The 21,106-nt window shown below is 38.3% G+C and overlaps 3 protein-coding genes across 6 annotated transcripts in view; 2 read left to right on the forward strand and 1 right to left on the reverse strand.

Moving 5' to 3' along the window:
* Positions 1 to 764, forward strand: part of LOC115753985 — a 36,504-nt gene extending 35,740 nt beyond the window's left edge. For all 3 annotated transcript variants that reach the window (XM_030692862.2, XM_030692863.2, XM_030692865.2), the window contains one exon: positions 1 to 764. In XM_030692862.2, coding sequence (XP_030548722.1) covers positions 1 to 66 — 66 coding nt within the window. In that variant the 3' untranslated portion in view covers positions 67 to 764.
* Positions 757 to 21,106, reverse strand: part of LOC115754023 (probable E3 ubiquitin-protein ligase RZFP34) — a 27,986-nt gene continuing 7,636 nt past the window's right edge. Inside the window, exons 12-13 of the transcript XR_007198012.1 lie at positions 11,575 to 11,581; positions 757 to 768 (exon numbers count right to left, since the gene is read on the reverse strand). The gene's annotated coding sequence lies outside the window, so the exon portion shown is untranslated. The remainder of the gene's footprint in view (positions 769 to 11,574; positions 11,582 to 21,106) is intronic.
* LOC115754022 (FCS-Like Zinc finger 11-like) lies at positions 11,948 to 17,681 on the forward strand. Of its 2 annotated transcripts, XM_048277060.1 has the most exons (5): positions 11,948 to 11,958; positions 15,025 to 15,031; positions 15,265 to 15,273; positions 15,969 to 17,009; positions 17,130 to 17,681. In XM_048277060.1, the coding sequence occupies exons 4-5, from the start codon at positions 16,024 to 16,026 to the stop codon at positions 17,287 to 17,289; spliced, it is 1,146 nt and encodes a 381-aa protein (XP_048133017.1). In that variant the 5' UTR covers positions 11,948 to 11,958; positions 15,025 to 15,031; positions 15,265 to 15,273; positions 15,969 to 16,023; the 3' UTR covers positions 17,290 to 17,681. The 2 variants fall into 2 exon arrangements, with proteins under 2 accessions (XP_048133017.1, XP_030548779.1); XM_030692919.2 differs by lacking the exon at positions 11,948 to 11,958 and having other exon boundaries at positions 14,978 to 15,273.

Raw genomic sequence — 21,106 nt, forward strand, 5'->3', positions numbered from 1 at the left:
GCATTATGTGCAAATGCTCTCCCCGTGCTTGATATGTGCAGGCAATGGTTAGCCCAATATGTGTAACTTCTAGCTCATGCAGATGAGGTTCAGTGCAGTTGCTTTTGGCTAACGCTTGCTCATCTGATGGGTTTGCAACTCTTTAAAGAGCATTTCGGAGTATTAGGGCCATTATGCTCATCAGAGTACTGGTATTCATTTGAAAGCATGCTATTGCTTTTGTTTCAAGTTGATACGATGATTTGAGGAACTGCCTGAGTCTTTTCAGGTAAAGAAAATATGTGATGGACAAGCATTTTATCGGGAGGCCTGCCATGGACAAAGCATCTGTACATGGGATTTATGGAGCTTTACTTATGCTTCGGCATTGGGAAAGTCCGAGCGCAGTCGATTTTTGCCGGAAAATGTCATTAGGCGGAAAGACATTATGGGGAGCTTGCTACTTTTGGGCTCAGCAAAAGCTGCATGGCTCGTGCGACTTGATGATCAAATATTATATGAATGTACAGTAGCTTCCTTTTGTATTGAAATCATACCAGTGCCAAATATAGTGACGGTGTTTGGCTACATGTTCGGCTTTTTTGAAAAAGATATGATGTTAGTGGTATGAAAATATGATCTTGTAGAGATTGCCTTTCAAACAAGTTGGTCTCCGGAACCTGTTTGTGTCACTGCAGTGTGTGATGGTTCAGTCGCTCAACTTGTTTTTCTTGAAAGAACGTGCATGAGATATAATAAGAATGCCACTGCTTTATTTGAAGAAACAAGCTTGTTTTTAGCTCCTCACTTGCATTGTGCTGCAAAATGAGTTGTATAATTATTGTCGTGGACTGGATAATCATCCAAGATATACTCGGAATCAATGGACTAAACTGAGTTCCCATGGAGGCAGAAGTGTTTCAGCTTCATGTCTATTTCTGTTAGTTTGGATGAAGTTTTTGGTGTCTTTCCCGGTATTGGCATAAGAATTACGATAATATGTTCTGTAGGGTATAGGACACGAAGCTAGAGGAATGCGGTAGAGATCCTGATTTACCATCGTTGTTTGTCATACACTTTATTTCTTTGTTGTTTGTTTCACATTACAAGCGAAAAGATAGTAAGGAACAAGACTCATTGGCGATGGAGCTCGCAGGCGGAGTCCTCTACATGCATTGCTTGTGATTGACCTGTATTTTTCGGAGAAGCTAAAGGAAGATGTGAGAAGTGAGAAGACAACAGAGGCTTAACAAGAAGGCATTGGTCTCAGAAGCCCTTTGATTTCAGCAAAGAGAATGGACTCTCCATTGCAAGAACATAATTGTGGGGTTGTAGAGGACGAAGGGAGGCATATCACTTGCCATTTTTGAAGAACTGAGATGCACCCTTTACTGCCAAATTTGATTAAAGATTATGCGTTCCTGAAAACTTACAATGGCAAAGGACATGAACTGAAGCCTTTGTTTTTGAAACAGGCTAGGAGCATTTTAGCCCAAGTGACTGTTGTCAAGTCACCTAAATGGAACATATAATGGTGGTGGGAAAGTAACGGAACATGTGAATTTGTGATGAGATTGGGAGTGGAAAGATTGTGAGTGTTTTGGCAAGATGCATAAATCCCAAGAAACTTTAATTTGTCTCGAAGCGCAACCTAAAGAAGGTATTGAACATGAAAAGGCTCTTAAAGGTCTTTCGTTTTGGTGTGTGCACATTTCGTGCGAAATCTAGATTATCGTGGATGCATCATATGTACATGCAGCTAGCACACTCAATAATGGCTCTTGCTAGTAAAAAAAAAAAAAAAAATCATTCCTCAACTATTTGGGCAGAATAATGCAAATTATCAATTTTAATCGGGAAAAAATTTCAGACAATTCAAAATTTCACTGAAGACATGATATGACAAATGAGCAAACATCGTTCCTCCCTAATTCTGTAAGTGAAATTAACCCTATGCTTATGTGAACTTTCACGCTCTCATTTCATAATAAATGCCAAATATTTTCTACTTAAACAACTCTATTTCTCAAACAATATCTAAATTGTTGCGTCCTCACATTCTTTGTCCTTGATATGTTTTTACAGTGAGTTCGAAGCAAACTAGATATGTTTATTCCATAGTGGCTAGAATGGGCAAAACTCCATTTTCACTCAATGATTTGGTGAAAACACACAATCCGATTAAAAAACCTTGTAGAAACACCAAACAGCATGTGCTTTACCATATTAAGAAATCTTCAATCATTTTCACCCAAAAAAAAAAAAAAGAGAGAGACCGATCGGCGGACAGATTCTCCTACCCTAAAGCCTAAGATACAAGTTCATGCCTTCTCCAAGCACAAACAGATCATTCTCTCCCCTTTACTCAATCCTCTGTTACCTCTGATCCAGCAATTAGATCGCAATCTAATTAATTATTCTTGTCATGTGATGATTACTAGATGCTCAAGTCACATCTACATTAGCAAGTAGACCATATCTTAGACTAGGCTAATGTGCCGGGGCCTAACACGTTAAAATAGTGACTTGGTGATTATTTTTTGCATTTGATTCCCCGCACGGTTGGAATTTTTCGGTACTTGTGGGGGTTAGGAAGCTTTTTCATAAAGAAACCCAGTTGAAGGATTTTTTTAATTCGATAATTAAATTAGTTAAAAATTGAGTTAATGTTTTTTTTGTCAGAGTTAATGATTAATTAGTGTGATGTCATTTACTTTCTGTCAGGTAGATGAGTGGCAGCCCCAGACTGCTGAATTATTCTATGTATAAAGTCCAAATGTGAGTGCAAGGACCAGTTGCTGTTCCCCCTTTCACAACCCCATCTTTTTTCAAATGGTCCCATTACATTTCTCATTCTTCATTCAGTGAATCCTCATATATAGACAGAGAGATGGAGTAAATTCCCTTTCTCCTTCATATCTACATACAAATATACATCTATGTATGGTCATTCTGACTTTGACTTTTCATGCATCCGGGCTTTAATTGCTTGATTTCTTTCTTTCTTATCCTTCTCTCCATCTATTAGGAATCTAGCGCTCTTTCTTTCACTTACGAGTTCGGCTTCCTTACCGTTTCGAGATCATGTTGATTTTAGGATAATTAACTCAATTCATTACTTGATATATTGTGATATTCGGAATATGAATCTAACCATGTATCGGAATGGATCTCAACTTTTGGATGACTACGCCTTTTTTCAAAACTTAGGCCTCGTTAGATGGTGCATCAATCAAATGCTTTTGCTTTCGAGGCTGGAGCAAATTTTAGCATCGTAAACCCGGCTAGCTGCAATAGGGAATATTTTTATTTTTGAGTGGTGATATTCTATTATACTCTTAATTTAGTTACTTCCGCTGATATGAAGTTTCCAAAAATAGAGATTACTCGAGAAAAAATAATGCTTTCCTTCAATGTCAAAATTTGTCAAAAGGAAAAAAACCGAGTGTAATTACATATACCACAGCACCAAAAGCACTAAACCTATAGTAGGGAAGAAAAAAAATTACTAGGCCGCAGAGTAAAGAATGAATAATTTACGGCCCATATTTCAAGTGGTTTACGTCAATTCAGCAAACGCAATAAATTATGCTTCCTTAAACACAAAATCCCAAGTCGTTTATCGTTTGATCTACCTCTTCGAATAAAAAACCAAGGCACATTTAGTTAGCTTTTTACTCACTAAATTAAGTCTGCTTTTTGGTCCAATCATAAATAAGTTGCCCTCGCAAGGACTAAGAAATTCACAAAGGAACTTACTTCCTTACTTCCCGACGACTTGACCTTGACCGACCGCATCGTGTCCAATCATATCTTCTAAGGTACAAGATTCTAGTTGTTTTGGGCCAACGGTAAGTAAATTCGGGTGCGATGACTAACTATACCTCTTTGGCTCAATCAAGGTACATCATCCAAGCTCTTTTATCGGATTCATATAGAGCTACTTCTTTACGGTACGATCACATATTGTTTCGCCCAATGAGTATCGAACTCAAGACCTCATGTTTCTCAATTTGGCCAGGACTTCAATCCATAGCCATTGCATGCGATTTAATTTCCATTAATTCATTCTATGCCCTTCGAAATCCTAAAAGTACTTTTTCCTCTCTCTTTTTTTTCAATCTTATGAAAAATGCCAGTGTTTGTTTTGATTTTTTTTGTTGCGTGCTCATCTCTATCATTTGAGACACTAAATGATTCAAATCTCATTGTATCTCAAATGAGAATAAATATGTGGTATCTTCCTAATATGTTAATTACAAGGGAAAAAACCACCAAAAACCCCGAACTATGCCAACTGTGACACATTTATACTAAACTTTTTTTTGTGAGACCAAAAATCCCAAACTTTTACTCATGTGACACATTTACCCCAAACTTTTTTTTGTGACATTGAAAACCCTAAACTTATACCCGTGTGACATATTTATCCTAAAATATTTTTTTGTGACATCAAAAATCCTAAACTTATATTCGTGTGACACATTTACCTCAAAACTTTGAGGTAAATGTGTCACACGAATATAAGTTTGGAGTTTTTAGTGTCACAACAAAAAGTTTGGGGTAAATGTGTCACACGAGCACAAGTTTGGGGTAAATGTGTCACATGCATATAAGTTTAGGATTTTTTGTGTCACAAAGAAAAGTTTGGGGTAAATGTGTCACAGTGGACATAGTTTAGGGTTTTTGGTGGCTTTTTTCCTAATTATAAAGACTTATCTTTTGACATTTGGCCCCTATCAAGTGTGACATTAGTCAACAATCTTAAAAGGAAAAAAAATCATAAAAATAAATAAATAAATGTCTAGCGAGAAGCTTTTACTTGGCATAATAATGTGTTACAAGTTGCAAGTACAACACGCATTTCGAAAGTACTCAATTGAAGTGTTATCATGGTCACTTTACAAATAAACAAATAAAATAAAGCAAGAAGCACAGCATGTGATTCATGTGGCAGTCCTTCATCACAAGCATTGGGTCAAAAAGCAATGAAGAAAACAGTAATCATAGCTTAGGACCATAATTAAACATGTTCAGCCCTTAGAACTGAGGTGATTTCATAGCCAAGGCAAGAAAAGTTAATTGGGTACTGTAACATTAAAACTTTTAAGCTTAATTAATGCTTATGTAACATCAACTCCTACTATAAAATAGAAAAATGTAAAAAAAAAAAAAAGTATCTCAGGTATCAGTCAAATTTTATAAATATCTAACGGAGATATAAAATCATTTTTTTGCAAAATATTCTTGGACCAAATTTTTGCAAAATAACACAAATTTGGGGTTTTACTGGTTTGTTTGTAGTGGCCTCCGATTAGTTCTTGAATAACCCGTACATGAAAATGCTAACTAAATATATCCCCAAATTGATTACGTCCCCGCCCCCCAAAAAAAAAATGATTACAACATTGTCACATTCAAAATCGCATGTTATCCATAGTCCCAAATTATTTTCGGACAAATTAATAAGAGGAAGATAGGTAATAGATTCGACTTACTGTCGGTATAGAAAAATCCCTAGATATTCACCATTGGAGTGATATGTATGCTTGTAGGTAGGCTTTTAATCAAATTCTTTCGAATCAACCATCAAATAGTGAATGGGTAACTATTTTGTGCACCATTAATGGATTTAATAAAAACCATAATTAACTTAGTAAATGTGTCTTCCACATTTTTCTCAATTTAAAAAAAAATCCAAATAATGGCATGAAGTGCCCTCATTTTTTTTTTCTAATAAAGACTAGAAATGAATTTTCTTTCAAATAAGAGCTTGAAGTTCCCTCATTATTTTAAAGAAAGGCCTAGCTGAAGGGCGTTTTTGTCCTTTACTTTTTTTTTTTAAAAAGTTCTTTTTCTATTTTTCCTTTTCTTTTCTTTTTTCATTTTTTTCTTTTTCTTTTTCCTCTCCACCCTCCAGCCATCGCGAGCCTCAACCATCGGGAGAGGGTGATCATCGCGGGATCCGACGAGGGCAACCCTCCCTCGAAACTTGCCCTCCCTAGCCCAAGCGAGGGCGGCCCTTGCTAATGGCCTGGCGATGGAAGAGGGAAAAAATAAAAAGAAAAGAAAAGGAAAGAAAATAGAAAAATAGCAAATGACAGAATATCTTTGGTTAGATTCTTATTTACAATAATGATGGCACTTTACATTCTTATTTAATATAAAATCCACTTCAACTCCTTGCTCGAGAAAATGATGACGTTTTAGGCCCTTATTTAATTTTTTTTTTTTAAAAGAAAGCATTGAGAGTCGGAATATCATTTAAAGAATATATGATCTAGCCCTAGGCCTCCCAAAAATTTGTTTTAGGACGTCCTTAGACGATTTTTGTCTTTTAAATTTTATACTCCCCAATTTATTCACAATCGTATACACGTTAACACCGGTCGCATTAAATCAAACCCTATCTCGGAGCACGACAAACTCCTTTTTAAAAAAATGTAAAATGACAAAAATACCATTTGCAGATGCCCGCGCGTGTTGGTAGCACCCATGACCCATGTTGGAAAAAAAATAAAAGTATTTATCCATAATGAATAAAAATTCTTTGCGATTCAGCTTTTTTTTTCTAAAAAAGGAAATAGAAAAGAGAAAAAGAAAGGGAGAGGTAGATGAGGCGCGGAAAATAACAAAAACGAGAGGGAGACGGCCGTGACCGTTTGTCAGTTGCATGATCTAGAGGGTTACCACCGTATTACCACGTACGCCTTGTCGTTTTGTGATGACTCACCTTCAAGAGCTTTTCGTTTATTTTTTCAAATAGAAAAAAAAAGAATATATATATCTCAAAAGACTCAAATGCTTTATTTACTGCCTTTATAAAAGAAAAGGGCAGAAATGCCATTTGACCACACCGTCCCGAATTTCACTCCGGTTCGGCCACAGATGCATGCATGTTATAGTTTTTTTTTTTTTTTTGCAATTTCATATATTCTTCATTATATATATAATTAAAAAGATATATATGTTCCATAAATGCCATGCCATTGCCTGTGGGAGGTAAAAAAGACAAAAAAATTATCAAAAAAGTCATAAATTTATTATATTTCCAACAATTTAGTCCTAAAATTTCTAATTGTGCTAATTTAATCCTAAGCCTTTTGATCTAAAGTCAATTTAGTCATTCCGGCTAATTTTAGCTGGATTTTGCTCATGTAAATCTCGGCCAACCTACGTGACACGGTAGGCACTAACGTAAATATTTTTTAAAATAATTTTTTATTTCTTTTTTTTTCCTTTCTTTTTGTTTTTGTCTTTTTTTGTCTCCTTTTTCTCGATGGCTAGTGAGGCTGGCTTCACCTAAGCAAGGCTAGGTGTCGCCCGGGTGAGGGCAACCTCACCAGGCCTCTCCCCGGTCCAAGCGACGTCGGGCGAGGCCTCCCTCCCCCAGGTGAGGGTTGGCCTCCCTAGGCAATGCTAAAGCCAGGGCAAGGCCCGACGAGGCCAACCATCGCCGGCGTTTGCCCTCATCCCGGCGTGGCTAGCTGTCACTTGTGGCAATGATGCTAGCTCTCGCCGGCCACCCGGAAAGAGGAGAAAAAAAAGAAATGAAAAATTTGAACATTATTTGCATGTTATTTAAAATATCCACGTGGATACCGGCCACCCTACGTGGCACGCTTGACGTCCATGTGAGCAATACCCGATCAAAATTAGACGAAATAATTAAATTGACTTTAAGTCAAAAGATTTATGATTAAAGTGACATCAATGCCATATATTTATGACTTTTCCGACACTTTTCCGAGAAAAAGATGCGAGCTTTTCATTGAAAGTTTTATTGTGTTGATGTCGTTTCATTGTGTCTTTGAAAACTAAAAGTTTTTTATTACTTACTCGAAATTTGCCTATTTAAAAATGGGTTCTTTTCTTTTGCTATAAATTGGACAATACTTAGGCCTTTCTTTTTATTATTACAGATGGCTTGTCGGATACAGACTTCCTGTTGCCAAACTAAGGTACATTGCACGCACATACGAAATGAACGATCATGCTACTCTGACTCGGCCAATAATCCTACCTCTTTGTCAAGGCATTCTCAACTCTGACCAGCCCCAGCAAGCCGTAGATTCTCTTGATGGGGTTTGCGACAAAGTGGGCTTAAGCACTGTAGATTCTCTTGATGATCATGCTACAGCATTGCCTGGAAAAGTTCTTCTGTCATCGGAGGATGGCAAAAGACCACTCTTCTCGGTCCCCCCACATGAGGCTTAAAAATCCCAACTTCGACGCAGATCCTCGTCCCGTTGAGCATTTGAAGGCTCGAGCTTTTAAGATTTCTTCAGCAGAGATCGAATGAGAGCTTTGCCCCCCCCCATGAAAGCAAAGGCTGCAATAATTTCTGGTTCAGCGGTTCAAATGATTCACATGCCAACTCTGAGACGTTCCACAGGTTCGAAGAAGACGAGCTCTCCATGGTAAGTGCATAGTGGTGGGGAGGAGCGTAGAGGACGAAAGGAAGGTATAATGGCGTTGGAAACGTCGCTGAAATTCTGAACTTTGAGATTTTGCGATGAGATTGGGAGTGGGAAAAAGATGTTTAGATCCCAAGAATCCTTAATTTGTCTCGGACCTTAACTTAAGTAAGGCATTGATAATAGAAAGATTTCGAAAGGTTGCTCGTTTTGATCCCGTGCGCATTTCCCATGACATATAGATGGTTTAACGACTCGGATGCATCATCTGTAAACTCAGTAACGGCATGGGCCAGTAAAAGAAAAGAAAAATGGATCATTCATCAGCTATTTAGACAGAATATTTCAGAAGTATCGATTTTAATAAAGTGAAAATTCGGACAATTCTGAATTTCACCAAGGACCATGATATTACAAATGGAGAGACTGGCACTGTGTCAACCACGTTCCTTCCTCGTTGTATAAGCGAAACTAGCCCTTCGCCTCTGCGAACTTTCGCACTCTCCTTTCGAAATAAAAGTAGGTAAACCCCCTTTTCACTCAAATGATATTTGCAAAAAACACCCACCAGCCATCATGTGCTTACCATACGAAGAAATTTTCGAATCAAATTAAAGAAAAAGACTAAGCTAATTAACTATTCATTTTCATGTGATGATTACTAAATGCGTACGTCATATATACATTATCATATTAGACCATATCTTAGACTAGGCTAATGTGCCGGGGCCTAACACATTTAAAATAGTGTGATTGCTGATTTTTTCTTGCAATTTAATGCCCCGCACGGTTGGAATTTTTGGGTACTTGTGGGGGATTTTATAAAGAAAACCAGTTGAAGGATTTTTTTATTAATTAATCCGATAATTAATTAAATTAATTTTTTAAAAAATGAAGTTAATGATTTATTAGTGTTGTCAGGTAGATGAGTGGAAGCGCCAGGCTGCTGAATTATTTTATTTTATTTTATTAAAAAAAAGCCCTTTTTTTAATAAAAGAGTGGCCCCATCATTATTTCTCCATTCTTCATTCAGTGAATCGTCATATATAGACAAAGGGATGGACTAAATGCCTCTGTCCTCCATTAGTATAGCATTATATGTATGGGGGTACATACATACATACATATATATAAACATATATATATGTGTGTGTGCATGTATTATGTATGTATGGCCATACTGTATGTATTTGTTTTTTATTTACAATTTTGGGTCTTCTTACCTTTGTTTTTGGTGATCATGTTAATATAAGGATAGTTAATTTAATTGACCATTGAAGATAACCGCGATGTTCGGAGTATAAATCTAGCTATGTACCTTAAGGTATCTCGATTCTCAACCTACTATACTCTTTTTAAGCTTAGGTCGCGTCAAATAGATGTTTTCGGTTTGGAGAAGCTGCAGTAAATTCCAGTATTGAAAGCTCGACTAGTTGCGATGGGAACATTTTATTCTCCGAGTTGTGTGTTGTGCTTATTTAGTTGCTTCCGCTGATCTAAAGTTTTGAAACATTGAAAATACACTAGAGAAGTTAATGTGAAATCACGAAAGAAAAATATTATTTTCTCCAATGGCAAAATTTGTCAAAAAAAAAAAAAACGTAATGTAATTACATCTACAAATTAATCATCACAGCACCAAGCAAAGCAACACTTCGTTGTCTTTTCCTCACCAAAAGCAAGTCTTCTTTTTTGGTTCAATCGAAAACCCGTTGCGCACGCGAAGGACTAAGAAATTCATAGGGAACTTACCTCCTTACTTCCCAATCTTTTGACTTATTTGGCTCAACTAAGGTTGTTACATTGTCCGAGCTCGTTTATCAAATTCGTAAAGAACTATTTCCTCATAGTATGATCACAGATCATTATGCCGATCGAGTATCAATTCAGGACCCTGCGCTTCTCATGAAATTTAGCCGGTACGCTAATTTCATGGCCGTTCTATTCGATTTGATTCCAATTTAAATTCATTCTATACACTTCGAAATCGTGCAAGTATCTTCCCGTGCCTAGTTAAAATTGCGATTGGGGCAATGCTGAATAGTAACGTTTGGAAGCATCTAATACGACGCGGTTTTGACAATCGAAATCACGTCCCGGTCACGTTCGAACACGAATTTCATGCGAATCTCATTTCATGTCGCCCCAATCCGCGACACGAGACCCACGCGCCCCCGTCCAACACGTGCGACCAGTCCCCCACCCAGCCAAGTCCTCCCTTCGCTTTCGTAGCACGGAGAAGTCAGTCAATGGTCACCGTCCCTACCCGGGTCGCCTCTCCCGGGGAATCTCCCGGTTCCAGCCGTTGGATCGGCGACCCGAGATCTGCCTGTCCGCCTACACGTGCCAGTGGTCCCCGCCATCGGGGATGAGTCACCGCAAAACGACAAAATTGGACAGTGCCCTTTTTTTTGGGGGGGCAGAAAAGGACAGTACCTTAAAGGGCGGCAAAATAATAAATTAAAAAAAGAGAGTGATAACTCTTAACTCTAGTGGTTAATTCTAGTTAACCGGGGTCAGGTCAATAGTGACTCCTCGCTGGCGTGGCACATCGGAGGGGGTCAAGGTCAAGAGGTTGAACGATGGATGGCGACTCGAGGACGGCGGCGTTTTGTAAAGCGCTATTGAACACGTGTGACGTGTCGTTAGTTTTGTTATTTGGGGTAAAGTCATAGGTGCCCTAATAAACGTTACTTCTTTGGCTAAATAAATATCAGTAACATAAATGACAATGTTTTATTCGGTATCTGTTTAATATCGTTCTTTATAACAAATGCTACTCTTTGACGTTTCACGCCTATCGAGTACGACATTTTCAACCAAAAAAAAAAAAAAAAGTACGACATTAATCTACAGTCTTAAAAGGAAGAAAACTTTAAAAAAAAAAAGTGCCTAGTGTGGGTATATTGATTAGAAATATTAAAAATTATAGTGAAAGTGTAATTGAATCTTAAAACTTACAAAAAGCACATGGGATCCTAAAACTTATTAAGTTGATATAATCGAGTCATTCTGTTAATTTCGTCCAACTTGACTAAAGAAAAATGCTGACAAGACTTATTTTATTATTTTCTCTCATCTACGTGGAAATGATGTGACTAAAACAATGTCGTTTTAGTACGAATATGATTTTTAAAATTAATTTAAAAATAAGTTAAAAAAATTCACTGAACCAACAATAAGGCTACCCTCATTGCCGTCGCCCCACCACCGCCGAAAACGGTCGACGGTGGGGAAATGGTTGATGGGGACCACCGACCCTTGTAGATTGATGGCGAGGCTGGCCCTCACCCAGATTTGAGCCGGAGTCGCCAGCACTCACGTAGTTTTGGTCGAGGGCCGCCACCGGCGACCGACCCTTGCCACTTTACTTTGCAATATATATAGCAAGAAGCTTTTATTTGCATAATTATAAATCATTACAAGTCGCAAGTACAACACATATTTCGAAAGTACTCAAGTAAAGTGTTTCTCGTGGTCACTTTACAAAAATAAAAGAAAAGAGAACAATAATTTAGAACTATATGCTCGTGATGCAAGTGTTGAATTTGGAGGCAAAAAGTCACCCTTCGTGAAAAGAAGAGCAATTGATTAAGCTAGATATACTCAATAGCAAATAAATAAATAAAGCAAGAAACACAGCATGTGATTCACGGGGTAATTTTTCATCACAAGCATTAGGTCAAAAAGCAATGAAAAAAATAATCAGCGTTTAGGACCATGATTATACATGTTCACCAATTAGAACTTAGGTGGTTTCATAGAGTTAAGGCAAGAAAAGTTAAGGAGTGTGCTAATATCAAAGTTTGGGAGATTAATTAATACACATGCGACGATAACCCTTTAATAAAAATTGCAAAACATTAAAAGAGCATTTTTAGGTATCTGTCGAGTCTTGTTAAATATTTTTGAAAACCCGATGTCTTCCATTTCTCATGAGTAATTTTCCTAATGTGTTCTTGTTCAATTTTTAAGTTCTCTTGAAAATTACGATATCTATTTTTAATTAGCAAAATTAATACTCCAGGGACACTCATTAGCAAAATTCTAAAATAATTTGAAAAAAAATTAACTTTTTACCCCGACCAAAATATGCTCATTCCAATGCTTATTTTTTTTAAAAAAATATTGTCCTTTATGAGGCAGAAAAAGAAACGTGGGAAGACATGATGGCAATGATCATAACTGATGAGCAATTCAAGGCACGAGGTTGAAAGTTAGGGATTATTCTCTCTTTTAGCAGGGGAGTAAATTAAAGCGAAGTGCATCATTTGGGGCTCAAAAGTGGCAGAGGACCACCAACCCACTTTTCACTGTAGATATAAATTGTTCCTATCAGATCAATGCCATGCCTTAATTGAGCAACAAAATTTTGGGACAAAATTTAGCAAATGACACAAATTTGATGTTTGTTGGTTGGTGTTGCAAATTGATTGGTTCTTGAATAAATTGCGCATGAAAATGCTAACTATATGTTTCCACGATAAAATTGTCCAAAAAATCCTCAACCTATTGTATGGAGGTCGAATCAGTCTCAAACCTTTCAATTATACAATTTAATCCTAAATCTTGTGGATCATTTTTCAATTTAGACCTAAATATTTTGATATTTTGCCAATGTTGTCCTTCGGGCCAAATATCCAAATAATTTATTTAGGACAAAAATTGACAAATCTTCAAAAGATTTATGAATAAATTGATATAAAAAAGAAGAAGGTTTAGGACTAGAATTGGCACATTTGAAAGGTTGAGGTTCAAATTGATTGCCATACAATAGGTTTATGACTTTTTGGACACTTAGTCCATATTTCCCCCAAGACGATTATATCATCGGATGCTATTTAAGTCCCAAGCGTTTTTCAAATGATGTGCTTACACATATAATAATGCATGACATAAGTACCAACTAATTTGCTAGAGATTAATTTTCATTAGATCAATACATCCTATATATATATATTTTGGGCATATGGTCATTTAGATCACTATAGCAATATATGTTACAACTCATATATTGAAGTGAAAGCTACATTATTGACATTCTGGAGTTAGTCCATTCTCATATTTGTGGATGTGAGCCAATTCTATTAGAGACAACAAATCTTTTTATCTTTTTTTTTCGATAACCTCGGACCAATCAATCGAATATTGATGCATGTATGTACGAATGTTTGTAGTTAGTCCTCTAATTGAACACTTTTATTCGTCGATCATCCGAGAGTGAATGCGAATCTAAAAGTCCGCAAATAATTTGGTAAGTGTCCCTTCCATATTTTCCTCAGTCTAATAGGCACATTGAAAGTAAGAACGCCGGTCCATTTCTTTGTTTTAAACATTTTGCTTGCCGACGCCTCCGCGTGTTAGTAACACCCAATTGAGCCGTGTTGGAAAAATAACACCCAATTGAGCCGTGTTGGAAAAACTTCAGATTTTTCCAAAAAATAAATAAAATTCAGTGTAATTCAGCTTTTCAGCTTTTCTTATGGATAAAAGAAAAAAGAAAGAAAAGAAAGAAAAGGAGAGTTGGATAGGGGTAAATTCGGAAATTCGTAGGCGTGGCAAGATAACAAAACAAAAGAATGAAAAAATTCCAAACAAGAACCCGAAGTGCTATTATTTTCTTATATTTGAGTTTGAAGTGGAGCTTATTTCACGCAAATACATGAGATTCACTCATTGTTTTAAAAAAGAGAATGACCAAAGGCATTTTCATCATTTATTATTTTATTATTTTTTCCCATTTCGTTTTTTTTTTCCTTCCTTTTCGTCGATGGCCGGTTTCGGGCGATGGCCGACACTAGCGAGGGCCCAGGAGAGAAGGAAGGGCAAAAAAAAAAATAAAAAATAAATGATAAAAATTTTAAAAATATAATAGTGAAAATACCCTTGATCTGGTCTTTTTTTTTTTTTTTTGTTATGAATTTGCTATGAATTGCACGAGAAAGGGCGAGGTGGGTGAGGGGTAAATCCGGAATTTCGGACTGGGCGTGTAAAAAAAAAACAAAAAAAAAATAAATCGAAAAATAAAATAAGTAAATCTCTCTCTCTCTTCTCTCTCTAAAAAGACTGAACCGCTTTATTTACTGCCTTTATAAAAAAAAAAAAAAAAAGGCAGAAATGCCATTTGTCAGCACCGTCCCCTAATTTCTCTCTGGTTCTGCCACATTACGCCATCCATATAATTAATTAATAGTTCGTTTCCATTTTCTTATTATTATTATTATTATTATTTTTTGCATTGTTATGTGGATTGTATTAAGATATATTGCGTTCAATAAATGCCATGCATACGGAGGAAAGAGAACCCGGGGTTTCCAATGAAATTTCTTTGCACTGTGTCTTTGAAAAGTAAAAGCCTTCCGCTACCTACTCGAGATTTTTGCTGTAGCAAAATGGGTTTTTTTTTGGCAGAGGAAATGATGAAGAAGAGTGGGAATTAGATGAAACTGGGTCAAGCAAATCAGGGGGAGGGGGGGGTTGAGGAAGAGAGATGAGATTTCTGTCTTTTTTAACTAGTACAGGTGGGCTTGTAGGATACAGTCACGCGTACTACTGTGGTCAAACTACGGTGTACTGCACGCACTTACGAAATGAATGATCGAATGAATGAGAGAGAGAGAGAGAGAGAGGAGGAGTATATGACAAGCTCCCTGGTTCGCTGAATATGAGGCATGTTTGAGAGAGAGAGAGAGAGAGAGAGGAGTGCAGTACAAGTGTTCTCACAAGCACACAGGAGCTTGACCAGAGCACGTTTTAGCTGCATTTGGGTCTTCTTGGTCATTGTCGTGTTCTTCTTCTTCTCTCTGCCCATTATCATCCCTGGAGAAGTTCTGGAGGAAGGAAAAAAGGAAGAAAAAAAAAAGGCAGAATACCCAGGTGGGTTTTTCTTCTTTTTCAGTGTCTCCTTGCTCTATTTCCCTTTTATTTAGCAGATGATGCCAGAGATTCTCATGGAATGTCGAGGTGAATGATCGAAGGTCTTTAGTGGAGTGCATGAGGTGTGAAGTTTTTGGTGTTCTTGTTCGTGGATATTCTTTGGCAGCTCTTCTTTCCCTTTCTTCTTTCACTTTCATCCTTGTTAACGTCTTTGCCGCAGTGTTGTTCTTAGATTTCTCTCATGGCCATGGGGAAAATGACCGAGTTAGTATAAGTTTAAGCTAGAGTGTATCCTTTCTGTGGGTTTTATCTTTTCTGCCTTCAATGCCATGTACTATTTATTTCTGGGAACAAAGACGAGAAAATATTTTAGAGTTCTTCCATTTGATGTGGGTTGGAACTTTTGACCATCTTTTCATGTAATTTCCGACAAAAATGACCTTTTTGATTTGTCGATTGCATGGTTCCAAATGTCTGTCTTCTTCTTCAACCCCTTCACTGTCATGTGGATGAGGTTTTTCCGGTGATTCAAGGTGAACTTTTTTCCCCTGTTGAGGTCTCTTGAGCTCGCCCTTTTCCATTACTAATGTGGCCAAAAGGGGGGAACACACACACACACACACACACTCTCTCTCTCTCTCTCTCTCTCAATGCCCATTGACTCACTAATTCAGACACATTTCATCATGATGCAGATAATCTGTTCCTGGTGATTTGAAGCAGTGGGACTTTTTGAGACGTTTTTTGGGGATGATGCTAGGGAAGAGGACCAGGTCAGTGCTGAAAGATCACCAGATGGGTCAAAGAGTAGTTGCTAATCCTGATTGTGAGCTCAATTTAAATTCTAAGAGCAATACCTTGTTCAATCTCCCTGGCCTTTTTGTGGGTTTGACCCCTAAGAGACTATCAGACTCTGACTCAGCCAGTAGTCCTACCTCTCCTCTTGATTGCAAGGCGTTCTCAACTCTGACCAACCCTAACAAATCCCCTAAATCACCTCAACACAAAAAGATTTGGGATTGTGACAAAGTGGGCTTAAGCATTGTAGATTCTCTCGATGATCATGCTAAAGCATTGCCCGGAAAAGTTCTTCAGTCTTCAGATAGCAAGACCATTCTTTTCGGTCCCCAGGTGAGGCTTAAAAATCCGAACTTTGACACAGATAATCGTGCCGTTGAGGCAGCCAAGTCGCTGCCAAAGAATTACGCCTTCCCTCATACCCGTTTGAGATCTCCCCTCTGTGGCACTGGTTCCGATGTTGTTTTTGAGATAGGAGTAGACCTTCAAGATACCGAATCCTTTGGGAAAACCCGGTCGTGTTCTCTGAATTCTTGCACTTTCGTGAATTCTTCTTCCGAACTGAGCCGATTGAATCCGAAATCAAACAACTTCTTGCATGCTAACCAGAGTTCCCTGTCGATGTCACCTGGCTCTGGAAATGGAGTCAATGGACTCATTGATTCTCTCCCGAAGAGCGAGATTGAGCTCTCGGAGGACTATACATGTGTAACCTTACATGGCCCTAACAAGAAAACAACCCACATTTTCGGTGACTGCATTTTGGAATGCCAATCTAACGGGACAGTGGATCTTCATGAGACCAGTCAGAACAATCCGCTGAGTTCGCTGAGTAAGACTTCTGAGACTCTGGCATTGTATCCATCAGACAACTTCTTGAGCTTCTGCTTGACCTGCAAGAAGATTCTGGAGGAGGGAAAAGATATCTACATGTACAGGTTCGCTTCATTGAGAGCTCTGTATATATTTCCACAAGCAGTGCCTATGAATTGCTCGAGTGCTTATGTACTCCAAGTAATTACTTGAACTGATGTATTTGTCTTTTATCTTCCATGCAGAGGCGAGAAAGCATTTTGCAGTTCAGAATGCCGTTCAGCGGAGATCATGATCGATGACGAAATGGAGAAAATCGCGAATGCCACAGCTCCCGGGGACTCATCTGATTCGAACAATGGCCATGGCAACCTTTTCGAGACTGGCCTCGAAGAAGCAGAGTAAGTGAAACCCGCTTCCCATCGGAGTGTCTCCTCCACTGTTAGCCCTGCAGATCGTCCGTTCACAAAGAGCTGTTTCCATGTGCATTATATCGGCAGCCGTGGTCCGATAATCTGTATATTGCCTCAGTTTTAACTGCTTGGTGCTTCTAAAACTTGGTGGTATAGATGGTGGGGAGTCTTCTTTCGGCATTGAGAAATAATTGAGAGACATCTGGTTTTCGTTTTCTTGCTTCTGTCGTTGTCATTTTATTCCAAAGAAAGGGTGGGTGGTATGCCGATTTTCATGGCTCCCCAATTTTTTGTGTCCCTCTAAAGGAATGTCAAGAGTCCATGTATGAGCATCCAAATGAACTTGAAGCTTTTTGCCTTCAACAATATAAACTTGCTTCTATAGTTTCATTCACAAATTTGCCGGTGTCGGCATCGCTCTCTGACTCTTTCAATTGAAGTTCAAACTCGCGTCATGAAGGTCCCAAGGAACACAGCTAATCGATGAATGATTCTAATCCTATCGACGCGCTTACAGACCGGTCTCCAACAGTCGCGGTTTCGTAGTCACCGTCGGATGACAATTAGGCCTCCGGTGGATGCCGTTCTATTTGATCTTAGGCCGACATACCCGCCAAAATATGTTGGAAAAATAATGGAATGTAGTAACAATGTGGTCGGACTTTGAGGTGTGTAATCACTCTCTTTTAGGATCAATTTGCCCCACGAAGTTGCTATAGGTTTCTGGCAAATTCCCTTCTGGATACAACAAAGTCGCGATGAGATTACTGGATAGCAATTCCAGTAATTCTCCAAAACCCTCTACGAAACAATGAAGATTGGCTGTCTCTCTTTTGAAGGAAAACGAAAGAAATAAAAGTTGTCACGTAAATTGAACAAAATTGTCCTATATATAATACTAATGGAACACACCTCTTGGTGTCCAAACCGCCCATGTACGAACGCACCTTTTCATGTCCGAAACATCGCACCAATTCATGTCCGAAACATTACCATTTGGACATGACTGTTTGTGAGTGATAACAATCATTCGAACACAACCGTTCGTAAGAGACAACCGCCATTCGGACGCAACTGTTCATGTCCGAACAGTCATGATTAATAATAAATAATATAAAAATAAAATAAATTGATTTCGAAAAAGAAAATAATAATTAAGGTTTATTTCCGTCCGCGGCGCGCAAGCGTGCAAAGTGCTAAGTGCGTCTAATAATCGCGTCAAAATCGCGCAATCACACGCGCACCCGCACGCGGGTATAGTGGGGTCTAGCCCACTTGCCCATTTCTTTATTCCGAAAGACTATTGTGGCCTTCTAACTAATAAAGAGACTTGCACCCTTCTTTCTATCCTATGTGGGATTGAAAAGGCAGCTTTTTGTTTTAACAAACAAACTTCAACAAAATATGCACGCGCATGTCTTGTGTTGGTGATGTCCAAGAGAGTTTTTGCGTGAGGCGAGACGAAGAATATATTCTGGCGAAAAGAAGATTGCGATTGGCGTCACTCGTCACCAGCAAAATACGAAAGCGGGCTGCGACTACTTACACTCGCGAATTCAATTCTTGTCCCCTCTTGACCAGGAAGGGAACAAGAAAGCTTTTGCGGGGTCTTGTAACGTCTCAGATTTCTTCTGTACAGCACGAGACAAAATTCCACGCCCGAAAAGTCTTTCTTGCGATGAAAGAGAAACAATAACAAGGTCGGCAAAGCTAGAAATGACCCAAGGATTCCCTCAGAAGAGGGGAATAAAGACAATACAAAGTTGTCCTCTTTTGAAAACGACCCATACGAGGCCATTTGTCAAGAAACTAGCGGGTAACGCTCGGGTCCAAATTGAGCCCTGAACAAAGTTTTGTTCGAAATGAGGTCGTGACCCTGAAAAGCACCGACGTATCGTGTTAGATACTCTCCAACACTTCTCCGACACTCTCTGAAGACATGTCAGTGACATGTGAATCCAACATCCCCATGTCATTTCGTCCAACATCCCCGCGTCATTTCGTCAGGCACGGAATTAATTTTAAGTATATTTTCAATAGATTGTGGATCAAAATATAAATCCATAAAAAATATATATACTTAAATCTAAAGAATTCCATTTGGAACCGTGGGCCCGGAACCGGCCCGTTGACCGGGCCCACGGTTCCATAATTTTTCGAACCGCCGGTTTCGGGCCGGTTCCGACCCGTAAATTAAAAAAAAAAAAGTGTTAGTGGGGCAAGAGCCGCCGGGCTCTTTGCCCCATGGCGCCGGGCCCCTGCGGGCCCGCTTCCACCCGTTGGCCCAAAGAGCCGTTGCCTTTTATTTAAAAAAAAAATTGAATTATTTTTATTTTTTGCCTATAAATACCTATCCTCTCTCTTTCATTTTTATCACAAATCCTCTCAACAATTCTTTCAAATTCTCTCAAATCCTCTCAATTCGCTCAAATTCTCTCAATTCACTCAATTCTCTCAATCCCCACTCAATTCTCTCAACGGATTTCCGATTAATTCTCTCAAAAATGGCAAATGGAAGCGTAAATACCGACAAGGACAAGATGACTATGGGAGATTCCGAGTATCCCACTCCTCAATATGATCCTCGTGAGTATGCATGTTGGGAAGACGACGATGATAATATCAACTATGTCCCGATTCCGAACGTCGAGCACATCCCAACACAAGAAAGTCTTCATCCTCCCACCGGTGTCGAAGAAACGTCAATGGCAAATGAGCCCGAACGGAAGGGCCGAGATAATACATCCGACTTGTGGCTACACTTCGATAAGGTACGCGATGAAGGCAAAGGTAAGTATAAATATAAAATGTAAATATTGTTCGCAAACATATAAATTTACGAAAGGAGACGGCTACGGAACATTCCGTTGGCATTTGACAAAAAAACATCCAACGCAAGCGGGGATCGACAATACGCAACAACAAATTTCCGGGTACGCCACTTCTAATCCTCATCCTATATTCCATTACATTGATGCACTTTATAAACAAACATTAGCTGAATATGTTGCCCTTGATCATGCTCCGTTTAATACTGGTGAAGATTTTAATATGAAATATTTGATAAATACTGCGTTGGTTCCACAAGCACCAACTATTCCAAAAAATACTCTTAAATGCGAACTTTTTCATCTTTATAAAAAAGGAAAAAAATCTTTAGCAAAATTTTTTGCGAAATTCAATGGACGTGTGCATATAGGTAGCGATATTTGGAGTGATCCTTGGCAAATTCATTCTTATATGGGTGTCACGTGTCATTGGATAGGTGACGATTAGACTATTCAAAAAAGGCTTATTGCATTTCGAGTTTTTGATGAAAGACATTCCGCTCATAATATTTATAGAATAATTAGGCAAGTTTTAGAAGAATATAATTTGATAAATAAAGTATTTTCAATTGGTTTTGATAATGCCGCCGCAAATACCGCTTCTATTCCCGAATTAGAAAATATTTGCAAACCCACTTTTGGCGGATAATTTTTTCACATTAGATGTGCTTGTCATGTTTTAAATTTTTGTGTACAAGATGGTTTACGAACTCTTGACACTTCTCTCGCCCCAATAAATGGTGCAATTAATTTTTTATGGAGTCGTCCCCATTTTATGAAATCATGGGGAAAATTTTGTAAACAAAATGGGAGAAGGGCAAGAAGATTTCCAAAAGATATTCCGACTCATTGGAATTCTACGTACGAGTTGCTTCGGCAAACTTTTGATTATAAAGATTTATTATGTGTGTTTATTTCACAAAATATTCCCGAAATTACTTTACTTCCTCAACATTGGGACGTTTGCAAAATTTTTTTAGA

Source organism: Rhodamnia argentea, chromosome 4 (genome assembly GCF_020921035.1).
Source record: "Rhodamnia argentea isolate NSW1041297 chromosome 4, ASM2092103v1, whole genome shotgun sequence".
Taxonomy (NCBI): domain Eukaryota; kingdom Viridiplantae; phylum Streptophyta; class Magnoliopsida; order Myrtales; family Myrtaceae; genus Rhodamnia; species Rhodamnia argentea.